This window comes from Heteronotia binoei, chromosome 12, assembly GCF_032191835.1.
Source record: "Heteronotia binoei isolate CCM8104 ecotype False Entrance Well chromosome 12, APGP_CSIRO_Hbin_v1, whole genome shotgun sequence".
Classification (NCBI taxonomy): domain Eukaryota; kingdom Metazoa; phylum Chordata; class Lepidosauria; order Squamata; family Gekkonidae; genus Heteronotia; species Heteronotia binoei.
The window spans coordinates 60,185,703-60,201,282 of NC_083234.1; the positions used below are offsets into that span (position 1 = coordinate 60,185,703).

At 45.3% G+C, this 15,580-nt stretch overlaps 1 protein-coding gene across 1 annotated transcript; it reads left to right on the forward strand.

Moving 5' to 3' along the window:
• The first annotated feature begins 10,144 nt into the window (after positions 1–10,144).
• On the forward strand, positions 10,145–11,473 carry LOC132580012 (uncharacterized). Its single transcript, XM_060250618.1, has one exon. The coding sequence runs from the start codon at positions 10,145–10,147 to the stop codon at positions 11,438–11,440; it is 1,296 nt and encodes a 431-aa protein (XP_060106601.1). The 3' UTR covers positions 11,441–11,473.
• Positions 11,474–15,580: the final 4,107 nt, after the last annotated feature.

Consider the following 15,580-nt stretch of genomic DNA (forward strand, 5'->3'; position numbering starts at 1 on the left):
ATTTGGATTGATCCATTTTTATGCATGTGGGCTATTACTAATTTAGAGGATTCTACAGGCCCAATGGGAAGAGGGCCTGTTGTACCAATCTCATGTTCATCCAAGTAGCAGTTAAAATGTTCTCCCATGGGTAAATCAGACTTTATTTGAGACCGAAGAGGGACATAATCTGAACTTAAAATAACAAGTCACCAGTAGGAGAAGTAGCCTTTGGACTAGCAGATTCTACTGTTGGACATGACTGGCATGGCACCTTTTAGTCAAAATAACTGTTGGGGAGAGTGGAACAGGATCCTGGGGTTGATCATCCATCTCCAATAATCTAGTCCTCAACTGCTCAAGCCTGTCAGTAATAGACTTTTTCTCCATTGATGTAAGTGCCCTATAAGAATTTATTAGACTCAACTCCGTATCATGGATAGATGGCAGCTCACCTATTCTAGGCTCCAATTGGTCAGGAGTTTCAATCCAGTTAATTAGATCATGCTCCATACAGCTTTCTAACTCTCGAGATTTATCCTTTGATATTAGCTCTTGTTTATGCATATATGGCTCAGGCCTAACAAGGGGGATACATAGAGTATTGTGAAAAACTCTAGAAGAAAGGATACCTCAAGAATTCAAAAGGTTTTTCTTTTTCATAATCAGTGTTGGAATAGTTGGACCATCAAATGATAACAATAATCTTCTTGTCCTGTGTGGGCTATATAAAGTTTCAAGAGATTTCAAGACAACAGAAGATCCTTTAACCCCTAATTGAGCTTTTAAAAACTGAACCATAGCAAATTTAGAATTCAGAAAACTAGTCCTACTATTCAGCAGAACATTAAGACAAATCTTGTGGGATAATAACACCAGTTGACTAACATTTGATACCGCTAAAGGCTGTAACTGTCATTCATCTGAGGTACAACGTGGTGATGCTATAGACTTCATTGAAGCAGGCTTATCACTACTAGATTTATCAACTACCTCAATGAGTTGGTCCAGTTTGATGAGAATAGTATGTAGGTGTCCAAAAATAGTGGACACAGTCCTTGCAGTCAAGCAAGAAAGATCAGTAAGCATATCAGCCACTTCAACACCCCCACACACCCTCCCCTGTAAATCAGCAGAAACACCAGTTGAAGCAGGGCCACTTAACGATTCCTTTACAGGTACGTCAAGAGACATATCAATACAAGGGGTTTGCAAATCAGGTGATTCATCAAGGAATGAAAACCTGTTAGTGGTAGGGATAGTAAATGTAGAAGCATCAGGCATTGTTAAAAAGTCATTATAGCAGCTCCCGCCTCACGGCCTCACTGGATCTCTTTATTTCAGTCTCTTCGGGGTATTTTACTTGTTTATTTGATGGGACCACAGCAGCTTTGTTTGTTCTTCCCACAAAATATAGGCTCTTGAGAACTTTAACTTAAGCCACAGATTTATTGTAACACAAAGTCTTAAACTGGGGATATGGGAGATATTTACACAGGCTAATACGTTGCTCAGTTGTTTCAGGCTTTACAATCACTTTGTCTTTTCTTGAGTCTCTCACAGTTACACAGTTCACAGTTTCCCTTTAACTCACTCTCCACCTCTAGCCAAGGTCTGGCCTCTTGGGATTGATGTGTCTAGTCTCACCCCTCGACTGGAGTCTCTCCTCTCAGCCCTCTTGGTGTCTCAGACCCACATTCACTCCCTCAACCACCTCACTAGATCTTCAGAGTCGTCTAAAGGTGTCTGTGACCGTTCAGGTCTTAACTGACTCACACACACAGCCCTCTTGGCTGGTTTTGTCGAGCTTGCAGACTCTGGAAGTCTCTGCCTCAAGCTCCTTCACAGGATCAGCTGCCCTCTCAGCCCTTCTGGCAGGCTCGAACTGACCCTCTCAGTCTCTGTCAGGTCCCCACTGACAGACTTCTCTGACAGGCACCATCTCTGTCAGAAGCCAACTTGACTGAACCACTGCCTCAGCAGTTTCTCTAACACAACTACTTTCCCTCCCTGAGAGCTCTGAGCCCTTTGCCCCCACCCTCAGGTCACCTGACGCAGCCCTGTGCGTCTTCAGTTTATGGTTAACCCATTGCTTTCCGTCACAGTCATCAATTCTGCTCTGCTTGGAATTCCTGGTGTACCCAAACTCTGACCGTTCTCTCTGGCATTTATTTGCACCCATGATACTTCGTAGAGAGCGATCTGCAACGTTTTATGCTAGAGTTCGTTGATAATCTTCAGTGTTCTTAGATGTTCTTTGAAACATACATCCACAGTACACAGTACAATAGTTCACTCAGCAGATGGCAGCAAAATCACCTGTGACACCGTTAACACAGTGTTCTTTACCACAGCTCCTTGGCTGGGAGAAAATCAGATGGGTGTGACAGATTGTAAAATGTAGCTTACAGTCATATATAACTGGACACACTGGCAATTCCTGTTCCGGATTTCAAAGTTCAGCCCAAAGGAAACCAAGGTGGGTTAAAATTAACAGCCCCTTTTTGCTCTTTATTAATCTGTCCTTTCTTCTTTGGAGCACAACTCCTTTCTCCAAATGAGGTAATTCTTTCACCTTTTCTATTCTTTATCCAGCAGTCAAGACGAGTTTTAAAACAATTCTCCACATCAGCAGCAAAGCAGTAAAAAAATCTCATCTCTTTTGCTTCTGGGGGAGTCATAAATGTGGAACCTTATCAAAAACCTTACTGAAATCAAAATAAATGATGTCTACAGCATTCAAAGTAGTAACTTTTTAAAGAGAGAGAGAGAGGCTAACATGACTTGTTCTTCAGAAACCCATGCTGGCTCTTAGTAATCACAGCCATCTTTTCTAAATGCTCAAGGACGACTGATGATATGTTCTAAAATATTTCCAGATACAGACATCAAGCTGAAAGGTAGGTAGTAGTTACCCAGATTCTCCTTTTTCCCCTTCTTGAAGATGAGTAAAACATTTGCCCGCCTCCAATCTTCTGGCTAGGGTTGTCAATCCCCAGATGGGGGCAGGGAATCCCCTGATTTGGAGGCCTTTCCCCTGCTTCAGGATCATCAGAAAGTTGGGGGGAGGGAAATGTCTGCTCGGCATTCCATTATTCCCTATGGAGACCGATTCCCATAGGCTGTAATGGAAAATTGATCCATGTGTATCTGGGGCTCTGAGGTGGGCTGTTTTTTGACCAGATTTTCAATATACCATCTCGAGACTCTCCTCAAACCCTTCCCCCCAAGTTTCAAAAAGATTGGACCAGGAGCTCCAATTCTATGAGCCCCAACAGAAGGTGTCCCTATCCTTCATTATTCCAAAGGGAAAGCATTTAAAAGGAGATTGGTCCCTTTAAATGTGATAGCTGGAGCTCCATTCAGAGTTCAGTGGTGCTTGTCACACCCTTGCTCCCAGCTCCACCCCCAACGTCTCCTGGCTCCACCCCCAAAGTCCCCAGATATTTCTTGAGTCAGACCTGGCAACCCTACTTCTCGCATTTCACCTGTTCTCCAAGAATTCTCAAAAATAATGGTCAGAGGCTCAGAAATTATGTCCGCAAGTTCTTTTAGTACCCTTGGATGCAGTTCATCTGGCCCCATGGGCTTCGTTTCATCTAAAGAAACTAGGTGTTTATGTACTCCCCTGTGTCAGTCCAAGGCTGCAACTCCCTTCCCTCATCATGTGTTCTGTTTTTGCCACGTTGAGCACCATTTCCTTCACAAGAGAAGACTGAGGAAAAGTAGGAATTGAGCAGTTCTGCCCTTTCTTCATCACCTGTTACAATTTCACTTTCCTGTTCCCACAAGGGGCCTACCATGTCCTTGGTCTTTTTCTTACTTTGAACATAAGAAAAGAACCCCTTTTTGTTGTTTTTAGCATCTCTCATTAGTCTTAGCTCATACTGAACTTTTCTAACTTTCTACAAGCACTGGTTATTTGTTTATATTCACCCTTGGTTATAAGGCCCTCCTTCCATTTCCTAAATGCGTCTTTTTTATTTCTCGTGTCCTTAGAAAGTTGTTTATGGAGCCACATTGGCTTCTTTAGGCTCCTCCCATTTTTCCTTCTCATAGGAATTGTTTGTGATTGAGCCTTCAATAATCTGCTTTTAAGAAACTCCCACCCCTCTTGAACTCCCTTCTCCTTAAGTACTTCTGGCCATGAGAATTTCAGTTTCTCCATTCCATTTACATGTGTTACCATATCTTTCTATAACACCACCCTTTCTTCATTAGCCAAGAAGATTCTCTTAATCTGTGCTCATCATCTCCCTTTTCCCCAGCTGTTCCCCAGACCTCGTAGGAGTGGGACCCGGTGACCCGCAGCACCCGGGCAGCTAACCACTCCGGCTTGCTTGCAAAGTTCTTTGCATATACCGGATCCCCTGGAAAGAATCCCCTAGCAGCTTCCCTGGTTTCGGGGGAACTGCGGAGGTCCGTAACCCCGTCAGGATGCAACCTGTCTAGCCACGTGATCAACTTCCTCCCCATTAGTAACTTGGCAGGGCTTAACCCGGTGACGGGATTGGGGGTGATTCTGCTATCAAATAGGAAGGCTGCCAGGCGGTGATCCCAATCTCCCTGTACAATGCGACCCAGAGCCTCTTTAGTGGTGCGCACCATGCGCTCTGCTTGGCCGTTGGTGGCTGGATGGAAAGGGGTGGACCAAATGTGCTGGATGAGGTACCGATTCAAGAACTCCTGGAATTCCCAGGAGGTGAAAGCAGTGCCATTGTCTGTGACGAGGGTCTCAGGAATCCCATGAGTGCAAAAGACCCTTCGCAAGGCTCTGACCACCGCCGCGGTGGAGGTTGAAGCTACGGGAATCACTTCCAACCACTTGGTGTATGCATCAACTAAGATAAAGAATATTTGGCCCTGGTATGGCCCTGCAAAATCTAGGTGTAACCGGGACCACGGCCTCCTGTTGGACTCCCAGCGGTGGACAGGGGCACTGGGTGGATCAGGTTGGGATTCTTGGAAGGGTTGGCACCTTTGAACCCACCCTTCTATCTCCTCATCCATCCCTGGCCACCATACATAGCTACGTGCCAGGGCCTTCATGCGCACTATCCCCGGGTGCGTTTCGTGTAGGGCTTCCAGCACTTGCTTCCGCAATGGGGGGGGGGAGCCACCACCCTGCTACCCCAGAGAAGGCATCCCTTGTGCATGGACAGTTCTTTTCTGCGTGATGCGAATGCCCTGAATTCTGCGTCCAGTTTGCCCATGGACCACCCCCTTCCCACCCAGTCTAAAACGCGTGCGAGGATGCAGTCTCTACCCGTGGCCCTAGCTACCTTGGTGGCATGGAGGGGCCTCTCTGGTAGAGTCTCTATAAGCATCACGTGGTGGGCGGGGGCGGGATCCGGGTCCATAGAGGGCAGCAGCAGGCGGCTGAGGGCGTCCACATGTCCCATAGCTTTGCTGGGGGGGTGGACCAGGGCATATGTGTAAGAGTTGAGGAACTGGTTCTACTGCAGGACGTGCTGTGACAGAATTTGCGGTGTCTGGCAGTCTGGGGCGAGGAGGCCCAGTAACGGCTTATGGTCCGTGGTGATTGTGAAACGCCTATCGTACAGGTAGTCGTTGAATTTATGCACACCCGCCACTATTGCCAAGGCCTCCTTGTCTATCTGGGCATAGTTGCACTCCGCGGGGGTCAGGGTTCTCGAATAATAGGCCACAGGAACCTCCCTCCCGTCCGGGAGTTGGTGCCTCAGAACGGCGCCCACCCCGTATGGGGAATCATCGCAAGCCAGAATCACTGGTAAGGATTCGTCAAAATGGTGGAGCACATCGTTGGAAACTAGGAGGTCCTTGACTGCCTGAAAAGCGGCGGCCTGCTTCTTTTCCCAGACCCATGGGGCGTTTTTATCGAGGAGCCTATGAAGGGGTTCTGCGATGGCCGCTTTGTGGGGCAAAAATGAATGATAAAAATTTAATAATCCCAAGAAACTTTGTAACTCCATTTTGCACGTAGGGGGCGGGGCGTGGACAATAGCTCTGGTCTTGTCGGCCGTCGGGTGGATTCCCGCAGCGTCTACTACAAACCCCAAGAACTCTACCCTTGACACCCCAAGGGAACACTTCGCCCACTTTACTTTAAGTCCCACCGCCTGGAAACGGCGGAGTACCTCACGCAGACGGCTGCTGAACTCCTCAGCGTTCGGGGCGGCAATCAAAACGTCATCAAAAAATGGTTGCACTCAGGGGATCCCTTTGAGAAGAGCATCCATTATGCTCTGAAAAATCCCCGGAGCCACACTAACCCCAAATTGCAACCGCTGCACCCGAAAAACTCCTTTGTGAGTCACAATGGTCTGGGCTTCTGCTGTCTCGGTGTCCACCGGGAGTTGCTGGTACGCCTGGGCCAAGTCCAGTTTCCTGAAAACCTTAGAGCCTGCCAGGGCTGCCAGTACATTGCTGACCACTGGAACGGGTTATGGGTTGTCCTGAAGTGCCTTATTTATTCTGCACTTGTAATCAGCGCATATGCGCACATCTCCATTCGGCTTCACTGGAGTGACTATGGGTGTTTCCCATGCAGCATAGGATACCAGTTCTAGCACTCCCTGGGCTGTGAGGCGGTCCAGCTCCACTTCTGTTTTTGGTTTAAGAGCGAACGGAACTCGCCTGCCCTTCAGCCTTATTGGTCTCACGTGGGGATCGAGGGGTAAGGTGATGGGAGGCCCCTTGTAGCACCCCAGGGACCCATCAATTACAGGAATTACAGGAATTCCCAACACACGTACTCAAAATTTTGCGTTCGCATCTGCTGCACCCTCACTATTTGAATACCCAGTTGTCGAAACCAGGCCAGCCCCAGTAATGTGGTGAGCTGGCGTTTGACCCTGAGAATATCCAGCTTGCCCTTAAAGTTCTTAAACTCTACCCTTACAGTGGCCCAACCCAAAATCTGTATAGGGTGTTTTTGGAAGTCCCGCAGTATGAAGTCCGCCGGTTGCAGCCGGGGCTGGCCACGGGGACAAAGTTTTCTTAGAGACTCTCCGAAATTATGGAGATGGAGGAGCCCAAGTCCAGCTCCATTAGGCATGGAGCACCCTTGATTAGGACCTACCCTGACCTTATCTGGGGTGGTAAGGGGCAAGTTCATTACCTGCAGGTTAGTCAATGCGGTCGAGTAGGCATCGGTCGATTTGTGGTTGGTGGACTGGCGTCTGCGGGTGGCCTTGGCCTAGCAAGCCCGCGCTATGTGGCCCACTATTCTGCAGTTCCTGCAGTCCATGTTGCAGTAGGGGCAGTCCCAGTGCTCGTGTGGATCCCCACAGCTGGCACACTTGGTGTCGGCTGGTCTCTCTGTCACTCGTGGCTGCATGGGCGCTCTTGGCCCCATTTCTGGTTGGCGACGTAGCTGGTCTGCCTCCTCCTCCTCTGTGTAGCCAGGTGCCATCTCCTCCTGGTGGATGGCTTCTGCTTGTGGGTTGTTTTAAGCTTTGGTTGCTCTCTCGAACACGGTGGCTTCATTGAAGGCGAGTTGGAGGATGAGCTCTTCCTCTGCAAAGAGCTTTTGCTGCAGTCTTTCATCTCGGAGGCCCCAGACGAAGCGATCCCTCAGGGCTTCATCTAGCTTGTCGAAGCTGCAGTTCCCTGCGATTTGGCGGAGGGCGGCCAGGTAGACCACGGCTGTCTCTCCTGCCCCTTGATCCCTCTTGTGGAAGAGGAATCGGCAGGCGATGATAGAAGTCTGGGGCAAGAAGTGCCCGGTTAGGAGTCTGACTATCTCCTCATACGTTTTCTCCGTGATCTTCGCAGGGGCCGAGAGACCCTTTCTGATCTCGAATGTGGCCTCCCCACAGACACTCAGGAGTACGTCTCTCTTACGGTTGTAGTCTGTAACCATGTTCGCTCGTAGGTAGCAGTTGACCTGCTCTGTGTAGGTCTCCCACCTATCGGGGTTGGCAGGGTCGAACTCTGCAGGGTCGAACCCTGTTGTCCCACTTGGGTTAGCCATGGCAGCGGCGTCTCCCTCGAATGCGTGCCTTCCTCGTCTCCGGCCAGGTCAGCGACGTCCCACTTGGGGAGTTACCTGGCTAGGATCCCACCTTCGTCGCCACTGTAATGTACTGAGTGACGAGACATGTTGAAGGCAACATGTTTTATTAGCGAGTACATCACAAGGCAAGGCAACGTGGGCCGGGTCCCGATTATATACATACCCAGGAACAACCCTCAGTCTGGCCAGGTCCAATCCTGGCCAGTTAAACTTCCCACCGCAGATCTTGATTGGCAGAGCATATTTGCGGAGCTACATCCAGGGACCAGTGGACTTCCACTAGTCACCTCCGTAGCGTCCGCTGTGTTGTAATTTCAGGACTGAAATGCAATACACAACACCTATGTACCCAAACTAGTTCCTAAAACAACACAAAACCACCCAACCAAGCTCCATCCTTATAGACCTACCCACCTCCCTCCCTATTAAAAATACAATCAACTCAATTGATAAAAAACCAGATTAATCTAAAACCTAAACTCAAATGAGTCTAATTCAATAGAGGCACCACCCAATTTAATCTAAAAGGTGGGGTTGACTGTTTCATACTTTGTCTTGCTAAATCAACATTTGCTGTTATCACTGGTCTTGGCTTTCATACTGTTAATTTCAAGTGCCTGCTTTTGTACAGCTAGAATAACTGCCCCTGTTTCTTTCTTTAAGTGCCCATTTGAGCACTGCTTTAAGTATTTGGGTGTGGTCTTGCAGGCAACAGAATCAAGCAATGGTCTCACTGCCCGTGTTGCCTTGAATGCCCAAAGATCTGCTGGAACAATAAAAAAAAAATTCTGGATGAAAGGAGGTAGATGTTTGACAGCTGCTCTCAGATTATTCACTCCTAAATTATTAGTCCAATTTACATACAGGGGCCCTGCTTAGTATTAAGTCAAAGTGAACACAATCAAAATTTCATAGAGGAATCTTTCAGGTTCCTCCCAGTGCTACAAACACTGCAATTTGAAAGGATGCGCGTTTGGTAACCATGGAAGCCAGATTATGAATCACAGCAATATAGCTAAATCTAATCCCACTCCACAAAAAAAAGTATCATTAATTTAATGTTACTTGATACTTGTACTCTACCTAGGGCTAGACTGTTAAGTAGGAAAAAAGCCTCATATGGCTTATTGTAACAACCATTGCTAGTTATTTATGCTAGTTGTTTATGATCAAGCCAAAATGGTGGTGAAACAGAGAATATTTGAAGTTGAGAGTCAACATGATATAAATAGAATTAAAAGTTCCTATTTCATTCAAGTTCTATGAACAGAGTAACACTTGTTTTATCTTCATAATCTGGCAAATTATGTACACAGGAGAACTTTTTCATGAATGTATTGGGACGCTTTTCCTCTGCAATTCTTGAAGGGAGATATTTTAAAATTCCATTAGATGAATGATTATGTTCCCGTGGTGATGGGAAAATAGTAACATTAGAACATGTTATCTTTCATTGTAAGACATATAATCAGATACATGAAGTTTATGTAATGCCCTTACTTTCAGCCTATCTGAGGAGACACAGAACCCAAAAAGGTAAAGGTAAAGGTAAGTCCCCTGTGCAAGCACCAGTCGTTTCCAACATTGGGGTGACATCGCATTATGATGTTTTCATGGCAGACTTTTTACAGGGTAGCTTGCCATTCCTTCCCTAGTCATCTACACTTTCCCCCCAGCAAGCTGGGTACTCATTTTACCGACCTAGGAATGATGGAAGGCTGAGTCAACCTTGAGCTGGCTATCTGAACCTAGCTTCCACCGGGATTGAACTCAGGTTATGAGGAGAGAGCTTGGACTGCAGTACAGCAGCTTTACCACTTTGCACCATGCTACCTCTCTGCCAAAATGCTTTCTGATACAAGCCAAGATGTAACATATAAGGTGAAGTGTAGGAGATCACTAAATAATATATAAAGGGAGCTTCCTAATTCTGTTATCTACAGGAACCATGATCTGCATTTTTAACATTGAATTTTGTTTTAGGATTTTGGAATTTTTAGTGTAAAATATTGTTTTATACATTTATGCATTTTATCTATATTATTGTATTATGCTTGCTTGTCAAGGACCATAGCGATAAATTGATGATTCTGTGTTGTATTTTTCTATCATCTACAGAGCAGATGTCTGATCTCTTTTCACTGACCAGCTTTAAAGAAGCTCAAAATGATGAGCTCTTCAACAAAACCAAATTTAATTGCCATTCTTTACATTGCCACCTTCATGTCAATAGCAACCTATTCCTACCTCCAGAATCGAAAATTCTCTTTCATGCCAGTGGTGAAGAACAGCCTCTGCCAAGGGATTGTTGTCAATGACACCATCACACCCTTAAGGGATAACAGAACCTTCATCATCGCTCCATACCTTGACAACAGGAAGAACAGAATGACACGAGTGATTGCAATAGTACACCACAAAGAGGTCAAGGAACTTTACTGCCTGTTCTGCCACCCATCCAGTGGTGAAACACACATTTCCAAGGCTGAAATACAGGTCCTTTCTGATAGATTTGAATTCCCTTATGGTGCCACACACTTGCTTTGTCCGCTAACAGAAAACTGGGATCCACATTATATGACAATCCAAAGGTCTCCAAAGAACAATACTGGCCCATTGCCACTATTTGAAATAAGGAACCGTGAACCTGAGGGTTCCCTTGTGGACTTTACAGTTTGCATCTCCACCATGTTTGGGGAATACAACAATGTCCTGCAATTTGTGCAGAGCATGGAGATGTATAAAATCCTCGGGGTGGGCCGAGTGGTGATCTACAAGAACAGCTGCAGCAAGTTGATGGAGAAAGTGCTGGACTTTTATATCACAGAAGGGATTGCTGAAATAATTCCCTGGCCCATTGACTCATATCTCGATACTTCTTCTCATTGGCATCACGCAGCGGATCCCAAGGACATTGGCTACTATGGACAAATCACAGCCTTAAATGACTGTGTCTATCGCAACATGTATAGGAGCAAATATGTGCTGATGAATGACATTGATGAAATTATTCTGCCCATTCAATATCCAGACTGGAAAAGCATGATGCAGAACCTGAAGAACAAACATCCAGATGCTGCTGTTTTCTTCTTTGAGAGCCATCTTTTCCCTAAACATGTATTCACTCCCAATGACCCATTCAACATTTCCTCTTGGAGGAAGATACCTGGCACCAATATACTACAACATGTCTTCAGGGAGCCTGACAGGAACCCAGTTGAGAATCCTCGGAAAATGATAATTGATCCAAAGAAAGTCATCCAGCAATCTGTACATAAGGCTCTCCAAGCATATGGAGGCAACATTTATGTTCCAATGAATGTTGGCTTTTTGTTTCATTGCAGGGTTAGTCATCAACCACAGCTTCCAAGAGAGTCACTCATTAGGGACATAAGTCTGTGGAGATATAATGTGTCTTTGGTTGGGAATGTCAGCAAAGTGCTCCATCAAATAGCACTGTAAGATAGGAGATACAGCTGAGAGGGATCTCGTTGATGGCCATGAGCGTTGCTGGACAATTTAGTGAAGTGGTGCTGTAGTAGGTTTCCCAAGTCCAATTCAAGAAATATCTGGGGACTTTGGAGTTGGAGCCAGGAGATATTGGAGTGGAGCCAAAAGCAAGGTTGTGACAAGCATAATTAACTCCAAAGGGAGTTCTGGCCATCACATTTTAAGGGACCGCATACCTTTTAAATGCCTTCCCTCCACTGGAAATAATGAAGGATAGGGGCACATTCTTTTGGGGTTCATAGAATTGAAACTCCTGGTCCAATCCTTTGAAACTTGGATGGTGTTTTGAGGAGAGGCATCAGATGCTATGCTGCAAATTTGGTGCCTCTATCTCAGAAAACAGCCCCCACAGAGTGCCAGATACCCATGGATCGAATCTCCCTTATACCATATGTGAATTGGTCTCCATAGGGAATAATGGAGTGCCCAGCAGGCATTCCACCCCCCCCCTCGCTTTCTGATGACCCTGAAGTGTTTGGAGGGCCTCCAAACCAGGGGATCCCTTGCCCCCAACTGAGGATTCAAATAAAAAACACACTGCTTTCAGGCACAACAACACAACAATAAGAGTAATTTAGTGATAGCCAATCATACACAACAAATTCCAAATAAACATTTCAAATATAATTCCAAATATACATTCCAGAAATGAATTCCAAATATATTGACACATATAAGGACAACGGTGGGTCAAAACGTACCATTTCAAATCTTCATCAGATCCAAGATGAATGGATAAATATATAGTTTTGGTATCACTTTGAAATGGGACCTTTAACTTGGACTCCAGAGAGCTTACAGTCTTAATAATTGTTATCACTTTTGGAGTGGGGCCAAAGCAGGTTCCAAAGAGCTTGTAATCTTATAAACAAGAACTTGTGTTTGTATGGGAATCACCACAAACATTCACAAGTAGCCAAAGCCTACGCTAATTACACAGGAAAAGATTATCCTTCCCTGTACAAGTAGGTTGTTGTGTTGTTGTGCCTGAAAGTAGTGTATCTTTCATTTGGATTCTCCACACTGCAGTCCATTGTTTTGACTACTTACCCAACTGGGGATTGAAAACCCTATGCTGTAGAGATAAGAGCAGTAGAAGGAGGGAGCCATTCATATAGAGCATTCCACTGAGAGTGTTCCCACTTCCCTTGTTCTAACTAATGAAGTAATCACTATGACTGGAAAGTTGTCCCATCTCCCTTGTTCTAGCCACAGGCCTGACTGAAATCCTGGGTGGGCTGGGTGTGGCCTGTGGGCCAGAGGTTTGACAGCCCTGGTTTAAAGCATTCCACTGACAGTGTTCCACTTCCCTTGTTCTGATCAGGGCTTTTTTGAGCAGTGATCAGGGCTTTTTTGAGCAGGAACACAGTTCCAGCTGGCTTGACATCAGGAGGTGTGGCCTAATATGCAAATCAGTTTCTGCTTGGCTTTTTCTACACAAAAGCCCTGTGTGAAACAATGATGATGTTGGGGGCGGAGGGATGACCTGATAGGAAATGGGTTCCTGCTGGGCCTTTTATTAAAAAAAAAAAAAAAGCCCTGGTTCTGACCAATGAGGCAAGTAATCACTGCAACTGACAGAAAGGTTGTTCCATCTCCTAGCTAATGAGAGAATTTATGGCTGCAAAGGACCTGGCCAGATGTAGCAATTGGTAGCTCCATTTGTATTTGACCTGTATGCATCCAGTCATATCTTCTAAGTCCATGGAACTAAGACTTTAGTAATTGCACATAGCACTGCAGTGTTAAGCTTTCAGTTGGTGTCTAAAAGAAGTTATTTTAAGGGAAGGTATTACAAACCTTCTCATGGATTTTCAAGTTATTCCAGCAGCATAATAAAAAGTTACTCTCCTTTAACAATCTAAGAATCTCTTTATTTAGCTGTATACTCCAGATCCAAATTTCTTTTAGCTGTATACTCAGAAGACAGAATATTGTCCTTATTGCTTAATGATCCATCCAGTGTTGATTTTCAGCATATGTTTTGATTGGATATGCCAATAAAAGGCATGTTCTGCTTCTCCAAACTTGGAGTGGGTGTGAAGAAATGTGGGGTTTTTTCCTGGAGAGGCTTGAGATAAGCAAAGTTTCTTTTCTTTGAGCAGAGGACAGGCTGAAAAGGAGGAAGTCAGCCAGTGGCTTTCCAGGCTCACCTCAGGTACCTCTTAAGAAATGCTAATAGGTCTCGCTAGAGACAATAGGTGAGGCAAGCTCTCCCCCTTCTCCAAGCAAGGAACAGAGTTTGGGAGGAATAGAATGCCAGAAAGTCTTCAGGAAACACCTCTTTGTCCTTGTGTGACCTGGTCAGTGGGTGGAGAAACAAATATGATAAAATCTCTCGGCAACAGGAAGGGGGCTTCTTTCATGGTGGATCCATCAGAGAAGGCAGATCTCTTAGCTGAGGACTGGAGGGGGGGCAGCCATTTTGACCATGTGCTCACTAGGTTGCCAAGTCTGTATTGGAAAATACTCAGAGACTTTGTGGGTGGATCCGGGAGAGGGCAGGGTTTGGGGAGGAGAGGGGCCTCAGCATGGTACAATGGCATAGAGTCCACTCTTCAAAGCAGCCATTTTCTCCAGGGGTATACAGAGAAATATACAGGCTTTGGTGTGAATTATACAAAATGCTGAAGAAATCACCAAAGCAGAACAGTTTAAAATAAGATATCGCTTGAAAAGAACCATTTATAAACTACGAATTTAAGAAAGTTGCAGAGACTTTCCTGTTGGGATTACAAATGGAAAAATTTCCAAAAGAAGATAGAACTATAATTTGGTACTTGCTTTCAGCTGCTAGGACGTTGTATGCACAGTTGTGGAAGCAAGAAAGAATACCAGAAAAATGGGATTGGATTGTAAAAGTTATGACATGGAGTGAAATGGACACATTAACAAGAATTTTAAGAGACTATGACTTAGAAGTTTTTAAGATGGAGTGGAAAAAGTTTAGAAGATATGTAAAAAAAAGGTGTGGAAAATAAAAGGACATTGGACAATTTTTGATAATGATTAAGTCTTAGAAGGGAGAAGAATATTAATCTTTGTTTTTATTAGTTAAGGATACCTTTAAATATTAGTATTTTAAGTAAATAATACCAGCGGGGGTCAAGTAACGGGGGGGAGGGGTGGTTAGAAAGTAATATATGGGACAGATAAAAAGAAGTTATTAATGATGTAAGAAATAGATATTGTTACCATATGTTACTAAATAAAATTGTTTTAACTAAAAAGAAAGAACCATTTATAAACAGCAAAACCACCTCCAGGGAGACCTCTGTGTTGCATAGGGTTGCCATGTCCAATTCAAGAAATATCTGGGGACTATGGGGGTGGAGCCAGGAGATTTTGGGGGTGGGGCCAGGAGACATTGGGGATGGAGCCATGAGCAAGGTTGGAAAAAGTACAATTGAACACAAATGGAGTTCTGGCCATGAAAGGGACCGCACACCTTTTCAATGCCTTCCCTCCATTAGAAATAATGAAAGATAGAAACACCTCCTTTGGGGGTTCCAAGAATTGGCCCGCCTGATCCAATCTTTTTGAAACTTGGAGGGTGTTTTGAGGAAAGGCATCAGATGCTATGCTGCAAATTTTGTGCCTCTACCTTAAAGAACATGTCCCCCCCCCCCCCCCTGAGCCCCAGATACCTGCAGATCAATTCCCCATTATTCCCTATGGGAATTGTTCTCCAAAGGGAATAATAGAGTGCCCAGTAGACATTTCCCTCCCCCCCCCCACTTTCTAAAGCAGGGGGAACGCATTCAAACCGGGGAATCCCTTGCCCCACCTGGGGATTGGCAACCCTCCCTCTCTCACACTCACTCACAATTACTGGGTCTGGTTCCTCCATGACATCTGAAAAGAATGGGCTACGCTGCTCTCTTTTACACTCAGTCTTACTTCCTCTGAAAATGAAAGCAAAACAAATGGAAGGGCTCTGCTCTGACGAAGCTGCTACTGAACCTTCCCCATGAAGCACTTCCTGTTTCCTGCTCAACTTTAAAGGGACACATTTTAAAATCGGACCTGTTTGCAGGTTTCTAAACCTGCCAGCTCTCTAGAGGTGCATGGTGGCTGTGGGGGCAGGGCTTC